Raw genomic sequence first — 15,224 nt, forward strand, 5'->3', positions numbered from 1 at the left:
TTACAGGCTTTAACAGAAACTAAACTTTAATAAACAAATCTATTCTTCAGGTTCGACTATTTCCAAGAGCTTTGGAGGTCATGTGGCTGCACGTGTACCAGCAACCCTTGAGTCTGTTAAGTGCAAGTTCTGACGAACTTTAGTGGAGAAACTACTAAACTACTTTGCTTCTCCCCAAAGACAACTCTTCCCCATCTTTAGGCAACAAATAACATTTGCTGAATTAAAATAGCGCTTACAAAATTTAACTGGGAAAAAAACGCTAGACTGGGACGCCAAAAGAACATTTATGAGCTGAGGACTTCTGAGAGGCGAGACAGCAGCCCCCTGGCAAAAGCAAGGCCCCCGCGCACAGCACGGTTGGAGCTGAGGGTGGAAGGCGCACCCTGTGCTCACACGCACTCGCCGTTAGACACGAGTGAGGCGCCCAGCAGGGGCCTCTGTGTGGGCAGAAGGGGGAAGCGGGTCCCCGCACTGTCCTTCTGAGATCTCACAGCCAAGAGACAACCACAGAGGCCTGCCACGGCTCGCTCCGTTTTTCTTAGAACGCTCCAGGCTTTCCTAGTGTTACAATTTAGCTTCAAGACGAATCCCACTTCTCGCAAATGTTCTTCTCTTTTTTTTTTTTTTTTTAAAAAGGCATCGCACCTCCGCTGGGCCAGATGGGCTCATTTTAGAGGCGAAAGCTCTCCTGCAAGTGCGGAGACCAAAAGACAGCCACGTGCGGCAATAAAAAAAGGAAGCAAGCGCGGCCTTCCGGTCAGGGCTCAAGCATGGCTTCCCCTACAGAGGGGCTGACCTCCCCGGACTGCGCCTGCAGGTTTGTGTTCGGCATCCGCAGCAGCCTCCAGGGCCTCCGCTAAGCCCGCCCACGTAAAACGCCCGCCATGTGTCCAAGGCCAACACAAACAGGCAGCCGAGGAGGGTAGGCTGGGAGGCCGGGACAGCTCGCGCCACAAGCAACCAGGGCGTGATTGGCATCGCCCGCATGGCTGCCCAGCTCCGCCCCGCCCTCCTCGCGCTGCCCCGCCCCGCCCTCTTCGCCCTGAGGCGGCGCGCACGCGCACACATACCCACTCACGCACGCACGCACGCACGCACGCGCGCGACCGCCCACACCTCCGCCGTGTTGCGCTCGCTGCACGTCTGCAGCGCGAAGCCTGGGGCTGATGTCAGACAAAATTTTTTCTCTTACTTTACTTTGTTTTTAATTTCTTCCACTTCCACCCACCTCTCTAAAACTGGGGTCATTATGGGATCTGCAGAAACAAGAGAGACGAATGTAAGCATGTGTCCTCTTGGTAGAAGAAAAGCACAGGGAGGAGTTGCTGGTCACACACCCACTCGCGCCCCTCTCTGCGGGAAGCGGAGACCCCAGAGCACAGGGACTACGGCATCTCCGGGGCTGAAAACTCGGGCAGATCGTAAAGAGAAGGGATTATTGTTTTAAATACCTGCAGAAAAATTCTGACAGTGTGCAGTCTGGAACATCCTACCAGCAGTTCAAGAACAGAAAGGGAGAGGCAAGCAGCAAAAAAGGGGACTCGGCCCTCTAAGTGAAGTCCTTGGCCGGGTTCGAAGTCTGCAGGGCACACAGTCATCTGCACAAACGGGTAAGATCGGGAACACACAGGGAATTGCAGTTCTCCCTTTTTTCGTCTTTTGTTTTTAAGAAAAAGATAAGTTCTAACCTCAAATGAAAAGTTTTTGTCTCTTAACTGTAATAAAAAGATTATGCAGTTTTTTTTAATGTGCTGTTGTTACAATAGTATCATAGGTTTGCTAAAAACAAATCTTCCCTAAGAAATGTTCTTTCTTTTTTTTTGAATAAAGTAGCACACCAAACCACAGACAAATGTATCTTGCTTTTACCAATAATTTGACAGTCTCCACGAGGTCAAAACTGAAAAATTATGAATTAGGACATAAGTGACTTCAATATGTAACAGGTTCAAAAACATATCCAAAGTACAGCAGCTAACAAGGTCACCTTAACTTAGATCACTAATGGGGTTTTCTCCAGGACGTCTTGTATATTTCTATTAAACTTAGACAAGGAATGAGAAGATGTGATCATGTGTGGATGTCACAGGAATGGGAGGAGTAGGTAGTAGGTACCAAGGCAAGAGTCAATGAAAAAAAAGAGCACAAAACCATTAGGATAAAATGACAGTATGATGAAATAATCTTCACTTCTGCTCAAAAAAAAAAAAAAAAGAACAGAAAAAAAAAGTAAGAATAGACTGGGAAAAAAAGCTGGCCAGGGTGGGGAAAAGAAATTAGCTAGAGGCAAAGCTCTACGTGATCCAAAGGTGTGATGATACATCTACATATAAAAGGTAATAGAGTAATATTAAAACTTTTCAATAGAGGGAGATCATTATCACACGGGGCTCTGAATCTGGGTAACAAACTTAGAGTAAGCTGAGAAAACATCCAGACGAGGAGGACAAGTGTGAGGGGCAGGAGAGGAGGGGACGAAACCACCAGTGTGAACTCAGCCGCATGAGCTCAGCACGCTCCCAGTTTCCTCCTGGGACCATCCAACAGCAACAAGAAAAATCAGAAACATCATTTTCAGCAAAACTGGCAGACAGACTTGAAAATATCTACGAGGACTTCCAAGATCTCCAGGTGACACAGGAGCCAAGGAAGAGAAAGCAAGAGAAACAAAGCAGAGAGATCCCAGCAGGAGCAAATCTCAAAGGGCACCAAGCAAGAGCGGAGGATGTATGTACCACACGGACTTCTTACAGATGAAGGGCCTACGAGGGGCAGACCGCTCCCCCGGCCTGCGGCGAGGTTCTGAGACAGTAGGGGGTGCGGAGAAGCCCTTAGCCCCAGGACGCCGGATCTGATGGCACTTTCAGAGAAAGGAACAGCTCACTGTTTCCCTACAGCCTCGACTCCGGGACCATTTTTTTGCCAGTCGCTGATAGAAAGTTATCACCTTTCAGTTTTAAGCATCATTTATCTTATGAGTGAAAATGACCACCTTTATCTACTTTGTTAATAAAAACAAAAGGAATCCCTATTCCTCATACCTTTGATGCCAGTAAAGGGCTACACATCATTTATGGCGCAAATATTCCCAAACCACTTCCTGGGGCCTTCATTACCAGGCTGACAAAAAGGCGCTGGATCACCAAGAATCCAAATCAGTGGATTCTGTTCCTGCAAACGCCACCGTTGCAGGACCCTGCTCCATCTACCCTGATTAAGAGGTTAAAAAGGTGACTGTGAGTTTGAACTTTTACTGAGAAGCTGAAATTACAGGGCTAATTGAAGCCAGTAAAGTGCCACGTTCTCACTTGGCTGACAACCCTGATTCTCTAGCCTCTATTTAGCTGACGGAACAAATCGCTATAAAACCTCAGTTCCTTTCCTTGAGCCATCGCTGGCCTAACCCCATAATCCTCACTCCCTATCGTGTCCAGAGCCTGGATGATGGACACCTATCTCACTGTCACTAGGCCTGAAAGCAGTTTCCAGGGCCTGTGTTAGAAAGGGGCTCCAGCTGACCCAGTCCTTGATCCTTCAAGTTATAAACCACCGAACTCCCCTGCGTCGCTGAGCTGAAGGAAGTACGGCCCAAGGTTAGAAAGGACCGTGAAGGATACTGCATAAAGAAGCAACTAGAAACAGCCAGAGCCTCAGAACTCAAGCACTCTCGTGTACTAAGTCCACACAATCCAGGTACAGCCGGAAAACCCTCGTAACCACTCAGGGTTTCTGTTATGTTCAAAGAGCACCGAGTCTTAAAATACTAGAAGAGAGTTTGCAAGTAAACTGCAGAAAGTTACATAAATAGCAATGCCGCCCCTCCCACAGGGCAAGGCTGTGCCCTGTGTTTTCCTCCAAAGCGCTGGCCCAATACTTCCAGTCTCCTTAGACAGACAGACACTGCTTTTCTAAACCAGGGCAAACCGTAAAGTTTCAGAATTCAGACTATAAACACACAAAACGAAGCAAAGATTCTCCCCACAAAATGTACCCTCAAGTAACTCGGGAAAAAGCATGTGTTGTCATTTAAATTAAACTCCACTGTACAGTATCAACACATGGCTTTACTGTTGTTTGGGGTTCTTTTTCTGGCGTGAAGGATAAAGGTGAAACAATAAGATGTCTGAATTAAATGGAAACGAACTACTGTGAATGGGAAATCAGAAGCTGTGATATATATAGTAAAAGGCAATCAGGAAATGAAAAGACTCTTTTGAGCCCCAGGTGAAATATAGGGAAATAACGTCTTTGTGAATTAAAAATGAAAAAGCTGTGGGTAACCATATTACCAAGGTCGATAGTATTAATGAATTAAACGAGCAGGTGGGGGGCTTCCTTGGTGGCTGAGTGGTTAAGAATCCACCTGCCAATGCAGGGGACACGGGTTCGAGCCCTGATCCGGGAAGATCCCACATGCCGTGGAGCAACTAAGCCCATTCGCCACAACTACTGAGCCTGCGCTTTAGAGCCTGCGAGCCACAACTACTGAGCCCACAAGCCACAACTACTGAAGCCCGCGCTCCACAAAAAGAGAAGTCATCGCAATGAGAAGCCCGCGCACCGCAACGAAGAGCAACCCCCGCTCGCTGCAACTAGAGAAAGCCCGCCCGCAGCAACGAAGAGTCAACACAGCCAAAAACAAAAACAAACAAACAAAAACAACGAGCAGGTGGTACAAAATGTGTCCCCCGCCCCAACAAGTAACTAATCCCAGCACAACAGCTAGATTACAGAATAGCATTTGTGTCATGCCCAATATAACTCTCTTCTTCATCCCTTCCTCTTAAATGTACCTGAAGTTAAGGAATTTGTAGAAAAATGTTTTTCCTGTGTACATATGTTTTCAGAAAAATAGGTACACACCAGCTGGGACCCAGAGGCCAAGAGTGGAACGGAAACGAGGTCAAGGCCGAGCTGGCCAACTCAGACCAGAGCGTACACGGCACGGGGCCGGGGCGATGCCGCCTCTGGGCCCTGCATCCCGCGCAAATAGGACGAGTGACCGGGGGCAGCCCCTGAGGTTTGTACAGGAGGGGAACACATTTCTAGGCCTCCAGGAGTGCGGGGTCCTGCCCGTCAGCGCGCGAGCGCCCCTCCCCCCCCTCCCGAGGGGGCCTTGCTGGCCATGCCTGTGGGCGAAGAGCAAGAGGCCCGACCCGGGCGTCCGCCGCCCCACCTCTTCCAGCCGCCGCCTCTGCTCCTTCTGCTGCTCGATGCGCTTCTGCCTCTCCGCCAGCAGCTGCCGCTTGTACTCTTCCTGCTCCCGCAGCTGCTGCTCCTGCAGCAGCTGCTGCCTCCTCAGGGCCTCCGAGCGCTCCTTGTTCTCCTGCTGCAGCCTCAGGAAGTCCCGGCGGAGCGTCGACTCGCCGGGCACGTTGACGATGGAGCTGCAGGGGGAAGCAGGGCTCTCAGGGGCGCGGGCTACGCCGCCTCCACGCCCGTCCTCTTCCGAGCTCCTCCCACCCCGGGACCCAGCGAACTAACACACCCACGGGCACAAGGAGCCCACGGTTCCGCAGCGTCGCCCCTTCTCCCACCTGCCTCATAAATATCTTAAATCTCTGTCCTGGGTGCTTGACAGGACAGCTCTACGTGGGACTCTCGCATCAACTCAACTTGCGACGAAGAGCTGAAGCCACCTCCTTCCACCTGTCATCAGGCCCTCCGTGACCACCTTACTTCCCACCGGGAACAGCAGCGTACGTTCCGGGATCGCCCGGGCGGTAACGCCAGCGTCATCTCCAGCACTGGCCGTCCCCTCACCTCCACGTGGCCCACCATGCCTTGTCCGCTACCCCCTCCCACGCTCTCTACTTGCAGGGCCAGCAGCTGAGCCCAGGTGGGTCCCAAGGATGAGCCATCACACAGATAAAGTAGCGTCACTCCTAGGTGGTCTCCCAGCTGAGAGTCACTTCTCCACTTTCAAAACTCCCAGAACAAATGGCAGATCAATCTTCCTAAACTGCTTCTTTCGTTATATCGCGTCCCTAACCCAAAACAATTATATTGCTCCTGAAATCAGTTCAAATTACTCTAAAAATTTTAGTCTCAAATGGATTCAAATCTTTTATGTAACTATGGAGCTTTTTTCAATAAATTCTCTTCTCTCTTGATAAGCTCTCTTCAAACGCCCATTCTCTGCACACAGGTCCCCACAGGTCTCTCGAGCCACTGTCCCTACCCTCCTTTTGTCTAGCTCGTCAGCTACGTGTAGCTGCAGCATGAACAGCTGGCAGGCAAGACCATTATTAAAGCTTTTAAAATCCCCTCTTCCCTGATTAATGAGTCACTGTGACATTCATGCTACCACATCTTTGAGCTTCTGCTTCACTGTACCTCGGGGAGCCAGAGATGACCAAAACGACTACAGAATGGATCAGGACAGAACGCACCCCAACAGAGGCAATGAAATGCCGATGACCACACTGGTGGGAAGAGCAAAACCGACCAACCAACCAACCAACAGGTCTTGGGAAAGACTACAGTGTTTTCAAAGGGGGCCCTGCTGGCCCGTGAGCAGGAAGTTGTGTGTGTGCAGGACTGCTTCATATGCTACGTTTTCCATCCACACCTGCTGGAGCAAGAAACGCCAGTGGCAAGCTCCCTTTCCCCAGGACCAGACACAACCTGCATGTTTCCAAATGACTGGGGGAAGGGGAAGCAACGCAGTCTCGGTAAAGAACCACCGGGTCAGAGGCTCCAGAGGTGGAGAATGTTTATAGGGGTCTTTGAAAGAACAGAAGAATGGAAGGTATTAAGGCACTTTCAAAGTAACTGACGACTCCTCCACACTACATGGGCATCTCCTGCAGCGCCGGCACCACCGAGGACCAGTGTCTCCATCAAGCGGGGACACGAGCAGCCCCGTCATTACCTGGGCTCCCCCTCCTGCTCAGGCACCTCCTCCTCCTCTTCCTCACTCCCGCTGTACTCATACTCGGTTTCATCTGTAAAGAAAAGGACGGGATACACGAGTCAGTTCACGAGTCATGACACTGCATATACAGGTAAGCATCTCCGAGGGCACCACCACCAAATAAAAACCATCTGTTCTTTGAGAAAATAATAACGTGTGTGGGGAACTTGGGGGCAGGAGGAGCGTGACACCAATTCCCACCGTGAATGGTTGGTCGTCCCCTGGGCCAGCCCTACTTCCCCCAGGAGAGCAGATTCTCTTGTATTCGAGACAGTCCCTTGTGGGATGCACGGCTAAGCGGGGGCAGGGCTGTGAGAGGGGCTCCAGAGCCCTTGACACATAAGAAAAGTGGTCCTGGAGCATCAGTAAATTCACAAAGTCCACTCTGATGCCAAAACTCGAAAGAAAGAGATGAACTGCCCGAACTAAGGCAGTAAGGAATATATTTGGTTACTTTTAGCACTCGGGGATTGCCCTGAACTTGCTCTTTTTAGTTTCTTCTTTGGCCTTGAACTTTGAGTGTCAAAAAAAAATTCAGCAACGGGCTGCCTGTTATCCAGCGTCGTTCTGTAAAGTTACTGTTAAGAATTCACGGAGCAGGAAGGTCAATGGGAGCCAGAGGCCTCAGAGAGAAGAAGGTTTAGAGAAGACGGTGGTGAAGGCTGGCCTGCACGCTGCTGGGCAGGAGGCACCTTAGAATCCAGGCAGGTGGACACAGAACACGTCAGGATAGGAAACCCGGACACTGGGGACCAAATGGAACCTTACGTAACTGGCAAAGCGAATGTTCATGTTGTGCAGTAAAGACAGAAGAGCAGTCAGGCCGACGGGGCCCGGGCCTGACCACACCACCCCCATAAAGTGTAGGAAGCCCTGGGGCTCTTGAGCAGGAGAGGAACGGGACAGCACGTGGACGGTGACGTTCCCAGCGGACGCTCTGAGCCCTGCGTGACGCAGACAGAACACAAGGTCCGTAAGGAAGTGGAAAAGCACAGCCACAAAGATGTGCCCCCCGCGGAGGAGCAGGACGGCATCGGGTGCTGACTGGCCGCAGTGCCCCACTACCCAGCGTCAGCCTGGCAATACACTGCACAGCGCCGGTCCCCTGTGCTGGAGCCAATCTGCCCCCTCGGCCCGTCCCTGGGTGCAGGGCAGACACAGACCACTCAAGCCCCGGCCAGGTGGGCACAAACGCGGGTGGGAAAGGAATAACCTATTCTGGTTGGCAAAAACCTAAACAGATGTTTTTTAAGATGAAAATAAAAACGGGTTTAATACCTTTCTCTCCCCTCTTCTTCCTGGTCCGGTCTATATGGTCCTTGAGCTGGATCCTAACCTGCCTTTCATTTGGCTGATCCCTTATAAAAGGGTGTTTCAGAAGCTGCTCTGTGGAGGGTCGCTGCACGTAATTCTTCACCAGGCACCCTTCTATGAAACTAAAAAACTTCTTTGACCTAGAAGAGGAAGTAAAAAAGATCATCAAATTTCTACCACAAAGAGCAAAGCTCCAAAATATCAGTAACTTACAGGCTTGCAAACAGAGCAGGGCTTCAGAATTCACTGTGAACAACGCTGCAAAGGCACAGGGATAAAACAAGGAACAAAGCAGGGACCACGGGGCCCGGAGCGTCACTTAAACACGGTTTAGGAGTCACACCACACACGGGGGGCCTCGGAGGCAGCTGGAGTTACTGCTGCCTTCTGATCGTGTAATCACGGGGTGGGGGAGGCAAGGGGGTAAAGGGAGGTCTTTGCTAACGTGAAGACGGCAGAGGAGAGATGGCGGGATCCTCAAAGACAAGGACAGACACAGAGTAAGAAAGGGAGCCGAGTAAGTGACTCGGGGCTTGATCCTGTCACTGTGATGTTTCCATCAGTTTCAGACTGGTTTACGTATCAGTTCTCTATGCTTAACGTTCAGAGGCAGAAATAATAGTGCTGAGGGGGGCAATGACCCTGCTGTTAACGTTCACCCCACCAGCCACTTTATTTTTGCCTGTTTCTCCATTTCTGGCTCACAGTGACCCCCTCCCTAGCCTTGGCTGACACACTCTCACCCACCCTGTCTTTCGAGACTCAGCTCAGACACCCTCCCATCGGTAAGCCTTTCCTGGCAACACTGCACCCCGCCCTCCCCAGGTCAGGAGCCTGTCCTTTGGGGCTGTCTGCATGTAACACACTGCACACTTCACATTTATGTTTCTGTCTCTCCTCCTGGTTTAAAATGGTACAGGTCAGGACTGGTTCCTACTTCTCCATTTGTCAGCAATGCCCAACTCTGAGCATGTAGACTACAATAGGTATGTAATAAATTTTTGTTGAATGAATGAGTTATTCAGTCTTTAAAAAATGTGGTTGAGAAAATTAGTTCAGTCCTTTCCAGTTATTTCACTGCTTTTAAGAATCATTTGTATTGTCTTCTGTTTCTACTCAGACTTACTATTTTTGTTCAGTTCAACAAATATTTATGTGTCAACGATGTACATTTGTTTATGCTAGGCTCTGTAAGAGATACACATAGGAAGTAATGTATGTACACACAATAGCGGATGTATAACCAAACTGCGAGGAAGAAAAAAGAACTACTGCCGACAGTGGAGTGGGTCAGACATCAAGAAAAAGGAGGATTTCTGACATTCAAAAGATGGGAGAGAAAAGCCATTGCTCCAGAGTGACAGAAACCACATGAACAAGGTAGCAGAGTACTAGGGAAGAGTGGACTGTTTTCTGATACTAGTATGAAAAATGGAAAAGGGTAAAAGAAATAGGTCAGGGTCAGCTCAGAGAAGGGCCCTAAAGCTGTGACTTTATTCTACGGTTAAGGAAGAATGCAGAAGATTCTACACAGCAGTGATGGAATGCTCTTAGCACAGAGATTCCCAAACCCCACTGCCCACAAAGATCACTGTGGGAGTTTATTAAAAATACAAATGCCTGGGTCACTCCTCAAACCTAAGAAACTAGAAACTTTGAGGTTGGAGCCCTAAGTTAAAAAAATTCCAAAGGGATTCTCATGTGCCGTGTACAGATCAACATCTGAGAATCGATGATCTGCAATGTATTCTTGAAAGTCGATGACCAGGTTCTGCTGAAAGAGAGTTTGCTAATCATCTTTTAAAGGCCGCTTCTCCAAAAACAGTCGTGGAAATTTACATCTGGCGGACAGAAAGACAGCAACCGTAAAGGAAGAAGGACTTGATGTTTGTAACCCTCTCCCTGCTCAGAACACCGGGGCAAAATGAGGCGGTGACATAAACTGCTGAGAATGCATCTGATCAAGCGCAGTTAGAGGAAGTGTGGTGGAAGAGCACAGGCAGAATCTACTGTCATCTACATCCGTCTCTTTATCTCACTGTACTATACACACGGCGGTTAATGCAAACCTGCAAGTCATGGACAGAACAATCAGAGTGGGGGCCGACTGACAAAACTGTGAAATACCCTGAAGGTGGAGCATCAGCTCGCTTTAATAAAATCTGACAGAGAAAAAGAAAGGGGAAAGTGAGCGTCGTTCAGTTCAGCATGAGCCGGATGAAGTGGTACCCAGCCCCGCAGCTTACTCCTTGGCGACATCTACTGTCCACATTTGGTTTCCCAGGGCTGGCCACCCATGGACGCCCCCGGTTATCAAGTTTTAACATAGGAGACCAACCGGGGCTCAATCGTTGCAACCGTCCCGCCTTAAAGAACCTCACCAATTACTGGTAAGTGGAACCAGACGACCTCAGTTCCCCAGAGCTGAATGTGGCGAAAGACGGGATAAAGGAGGAAACCCTGCCAGCAGACAAAGGTGGGGAAAGGATGGTGAAACGTATTGGGGAAAGGATGCGGAGGGCAGGGTGGAGCAGGAAAGAAACGAGTGACGATACACGTGCGTGTCTACACCCACGGATGGGAGAGAGGCTCTAGAACGACCTAACAGCCGGAAGACCGAGTCCAGGACAGAAGGAGGCTGAAATGGAGATCTCTGGCCTATTTCAGAATCAGAATCAAGAACCTAAGAGGAGACAACACCACCTGGAAAACTCATGAGAACAGTTTCAGAAAGGAAAAAAAAACCCACAGTAGGTAAGACAGACAGCAGAGCCCAGGAAACAGGAACGGCAGAGGAAGGAGGGAGGGAGGGAGGGCCCGAGTGCATGAGAGCCTGAGTGCAGACGGGAACCGACAGGAAAGGACTCAGAGGAACCCTCGGGAGGAAACAAGTGGGCACAACGCTCCAGCGAGAAAACAAAGCACTGCCCTTTCCCTCCGAGATTTTAAAACTACACCAAACCAGCGTCACCCCGCACCGCTGCGCTTCTGAACGCTTTCCTGCACGGAGGTCGTCACCATCTCCCTCCCCGCGATCAATTCTGTTTAGCAGATGCACAAGGAGGGAGAAGGAAGGGGGCGGCCCAGGGAGAGGACCCCTCCTCCAGTGCACGCTGCTGGGACGACAGGGGCCCATCTGACTTCAAAGTTCTGCAATAACCACGGCAAACCCTTCCATGGATTTTAAGACACTACTTCAACTGAGGAACTACAAGTCAACACAGCTTTGCTTCTTCGTGTAAAGATGTTTAGAAATATATTACACTGAGAGGTAGGTTTAGGTATTAAAACGGAACCTTCTTCTTTAACGTGTTGGTGTTTCATAGGGTGGCTTGTCACTATTGTATCATTCAGGGACAACTGATCAAGAAAAAGAAACATTAAAAAATAAAGCGATACAACACTTTTTAACTGGTGTTTTGGGGCACTGGCTCGTGTGTTCTTTTGGACTCAGAACGGCCAGAATTCTGCCTTGAAGTCAAACTAGAAAAAGGAACAATTTTTTTTAAAAAAAGGAAAAGGACAGCAACAACAGAGCACACACAGCTTACCATTTTTTGGACTTCAGCCGGGGAGGAGGGTTTCTGGGGATGAGAAACAGCGCTCTCATGGGGTGCATGTCACAGAGAGCTGGGGAGAGGAGAGGGCGTGTCAGTACGTGCTCAGGTCACTCATTCTTGATCTCTAGGGGCGCACGCTCTGCCCAGCGTCCGATCGGCATGCTTTACGTCAGGCAGTCCGCACATCTAGTTACACAGCTGAGGGCGTACCCTGAATCCCCCACTTAAACACAGCAAAATATGAGGAGGACAAGCGCGACGAGAAGAACATACAGTTTCAAGCAGACATTGGAAAGTTTTCATAAATCAAAGATAAATATTGATTCAACGTCCTAAAGGAGTTAACAGCTTAAGTTTCTACACCATCTCTCAGATGACAATGAGATAACTTTATTTTCCTAGGGTTGTTGTGAGGATTAAATTAGACTCGGTCGTAAAGGCCTTCACACAACGCCTGGAACACAGGCGCGTTAAGCCTTCCAGGAACACTCGCTGCTGATTGTTAGAGCGAGTGTGCCTATGGAAGAGCAAAAATGGGGGGCGCCAGATAGGACTGTTTAATTCTGCGCAATGACTGCCTCTTCTCCGATCACTTGCCCAACGAAGGCGTGTTAGGTGCACGTGTACACACGAGTATGTCACATCAGGTATTTCCGAGTGTTTATTTACCTTCACGAGACTCTTACAAGGCAGCTGGGAAATGGGGGCCAAAGAAAAGGAGGGTACTGTTCCTGCCGTGAAAGAGAACCAAGACAAGGGGCCAGGCAGTCCTTCCCGGTCTCGGTTAAGGGAGCACGTGGTGATCAAGACAGACGGCCGCTTCTGCAGTGCAAACTAATCCTTAGCTGTGGGCAGTCTTTTATCATTCATTCAACAAATATTTATTCAGCAGCGACTATGTATCAGGAAGTTATACATTCTTTGTATACACTTTTTTTTAACGGGGGATGAGCAGAAAATGCTGTTTTTCCCTTTGCTCTCTGAAATTCTACCCTGTTCCTGATTAAAAATCAATGTCATGAAGTTGTCATTGATTTAATCCAAAGCAGAAGCAAAATTTCACATAGATAATACTGAAGAAAGTTATTCCACAGATAAAAGGCTGTGCCTCTATTTGTAAAGTTAAAACATAAGTAATACTGAAATTTCCTGTGGTAGGACCAGTTTCACTGAATATTAAGTTCAAACTGTAAAAAGAAAAATTACTGTGTATTATCTGACATCAGAATAATTTCAGGTCACACGTCTGATTACAACTTAAATAAAAGATAACGTAGCCCACGGACCTCATGGAGATCTTCAAAAGGACTAATGCATGCCAAGAATTCCTTTCACATCGAAAACTCCACTGTATTTATGATTCCTCCATCTGAACGCCCCATCCGGAACAGTTTCATCCATGCAGCCACTCTCTTTGAAGCCTTGAGACTAGGTTTAAGTTACACAGAACTGGGCTAAAAAGGAACGCAAGCTACTTACGGGGAGCGCCTTCTGCCATCTCAATGGCTGTGATGCCGCAGGACCACAGGTCACTCTGCAAACAAAGCGGGATGTTAGGACACTGTCCTTGCTGTGAGGCCACCAACTCCCCACTGCTGATCATTCACACAAATGACTCACTTGCATTCTTTGGGGTACGAACCAAAAGGAAGTTCGCCAGGAAATTAAAAGCACAAACACATCTGGAAGAACACCTTCCAAAAGAATGAAAGATGCAATAAAGATAACACTGATTGTTAATTAGAAGTGCTCGTATCTATGATTGAACTAAGGTGGGTCCCCGTTACATCTTCTCCCTACCCGCCCACTGCGGGCTTTGCAGTTCATCATTTCTTCATTTCTTTCCAAGCATTTGATGATTTAGACTCCCAGCCTAGACAGATGTTTACTCTTATGTTTTATGACAATATCTCAAACTTAACTATGATGTTAAACGTTTAAAGGCTAGAAAGTACTCTTTATGAAAGGTCCTCAGAAGAATTAATAAAATCCACCCTCGCTCACTAAACGGAATCATGCTGCCACGTCTCTCTACTCTTCCTTCAAACTTAGTCAGGGGTGTGAGATAAGTTAAGTGCATGCAGTCTTTTCCTTCTGATTCCCCAAAACATTAATTTTAAAATTTGAATTTTACTCCTTTTTTTTTTTTTTTTTTTTAGGCTATGCCATGCGGCTTGCAGGATCTTAGTTCCCCCACCAGGGATCAAACCTGTGCCCCCTGCAGTGGAAGCGTGGAGTCCTAACCACTGGACCACCAGGGAATTCCCTAAAATTTGAATTTTAACTTTATCCCCTACTCAAATACAAGTTCCATGGGGACAGGTATTTTTGTCTGTGTTATTCACCTTTGTATCCCCAGAATTGTGACTACCATGTGGTAGGCATTCAATATACATTGGATGACAGATGAGGTTTTATCAGCTAATTTCTTAAAATCCAAACAAGATTTTCTAAAAGCAGATAACAGATGGTTTTTCATCATTAGCCTTCTTTCGTTCAGACACTGTCCTAATAAAGAAATTACTTAAAGTTTATCAGTTGAAGGGTTTTCCTAAATAACCTATAACTATGCTATGGAGCTCAAGCACATATGTTTTATTACAGGAATAAAGATAGGCCCATGAACTGCTTGCTCCCTTATTTTTCTGGAGTTTTCTATACCCTCAGGTACAAAGAGCAATTCACCACCTTAACCAGAAACTAATATGGGCGGCATCCGTGGCGGGACCACCAGGCGCTCACGCTCCCTGGGGTGATGCAAACAGACCACAGCCACCTCCTCTCAGGGGATCCTGCTGAGGCTTTTCTCGATACTGATGGAGCCTCTCCAGTTCACAGAAAACAAGGTAAATGACATTACAGAGACTGGAAAGGTGAAATTCAGAAATGGTGGAACACTGCCCCTTCAGCAAGTTGGTGTCATGCAGACAGCGGAAGCTGGGGGAGACGGTGTGATATTCTTCATTGAAAGATACTCAACCACCAGACAACCAAGTACAACGTCTTGTCCTATACTGAATACTGGTTTGGACAAACCAGGTGTAGACGAGCTGGGTCTAATTATGGATGGACTCTGCATTAAGGAATTATTTTTACTTAGGTATGATAATATTTTGGATGCGTTAGAAATGTTTTCAAATTTTAGAGATACATAATGACATAACAAAGAGTGAAAACTCCTAAAGTCTATAATCTATTTGAAAATATTTTAGCATATAAAAACATAAAATAAATATTCCTCTCCACCATAGGCTTACATTGAGTTCCAGTAGTTGGGTATTTGTAATAAATACTAAATACACTGGCGCGCTGTAAGATAGGAACTCAATTGTGAGTATCATTAACAGGTACATCAACCACTCTGACTCATTTACTTAAGGCAACAGAATTTTTAAGTAGTTTTTACAAACATATGCAACCCGAGTCTGATG

General features: G+C 47.9%; 1 protein-coding gene across 50 annotated transcripts in view; it reads right to left on the reverse strand.

Annotated features, from left to right (window-relative positions):
- The window catches only part of MAP4K4 (mitogen-activated protein kinase kinase kinase kinase 4), a 170,440-nt gene that overhangs the window by 37,687 nt on the left and 117,529 nt on the right, over positions 1 to 15,224 (reverse strand). For all 50 annotated transcript variants that reach the window (XM_036872513.1, XM_036872509.1, XM_036872514.1 and 47 more), the window contains 5 exons: positions 13,273 to 13,327; positions 11,785 to 11,863; positions 8,198 to 8,373; positions 6,878 to 6,950; positions 5,180 to 5,390 (listed from right to left, as the gene is read on the reverse strand). In XM_036872513.1, coding sequence (XP_036728408.1) covers positions 5,180 to 5,390; positions 6,878 to 6,950; positions 8,198 to 8,373; positions 11,785 to 11,863; positions 13,273 to 13,327 — 594 coding nt within the window. The remainder of the gene's footprint in view (positions 1 to 5,179; positions 5,391 to 6,877; positions 6,951 to 8,197; positions 8,374 to 11,784; positions 11,864 to 13,272; positions 13,328 to 15,224) is intronic.

The sequence above is a fragment of the Balaenoptera musculus genome, chromosome 13 (assembly GCF_009873245.2).
Source record: "Balaenoptera musculus isolate JJ_BM4_2016_0621 chromosome 13, mBalMus1.pri.v3, whole genome shotgun sequence".
NCBI lineage: Eukaryota > Metazoa > Chordata > Mammalia > Artiodactyla > Balaenopteridae > Balaenoptera > Balaenoptera musculus.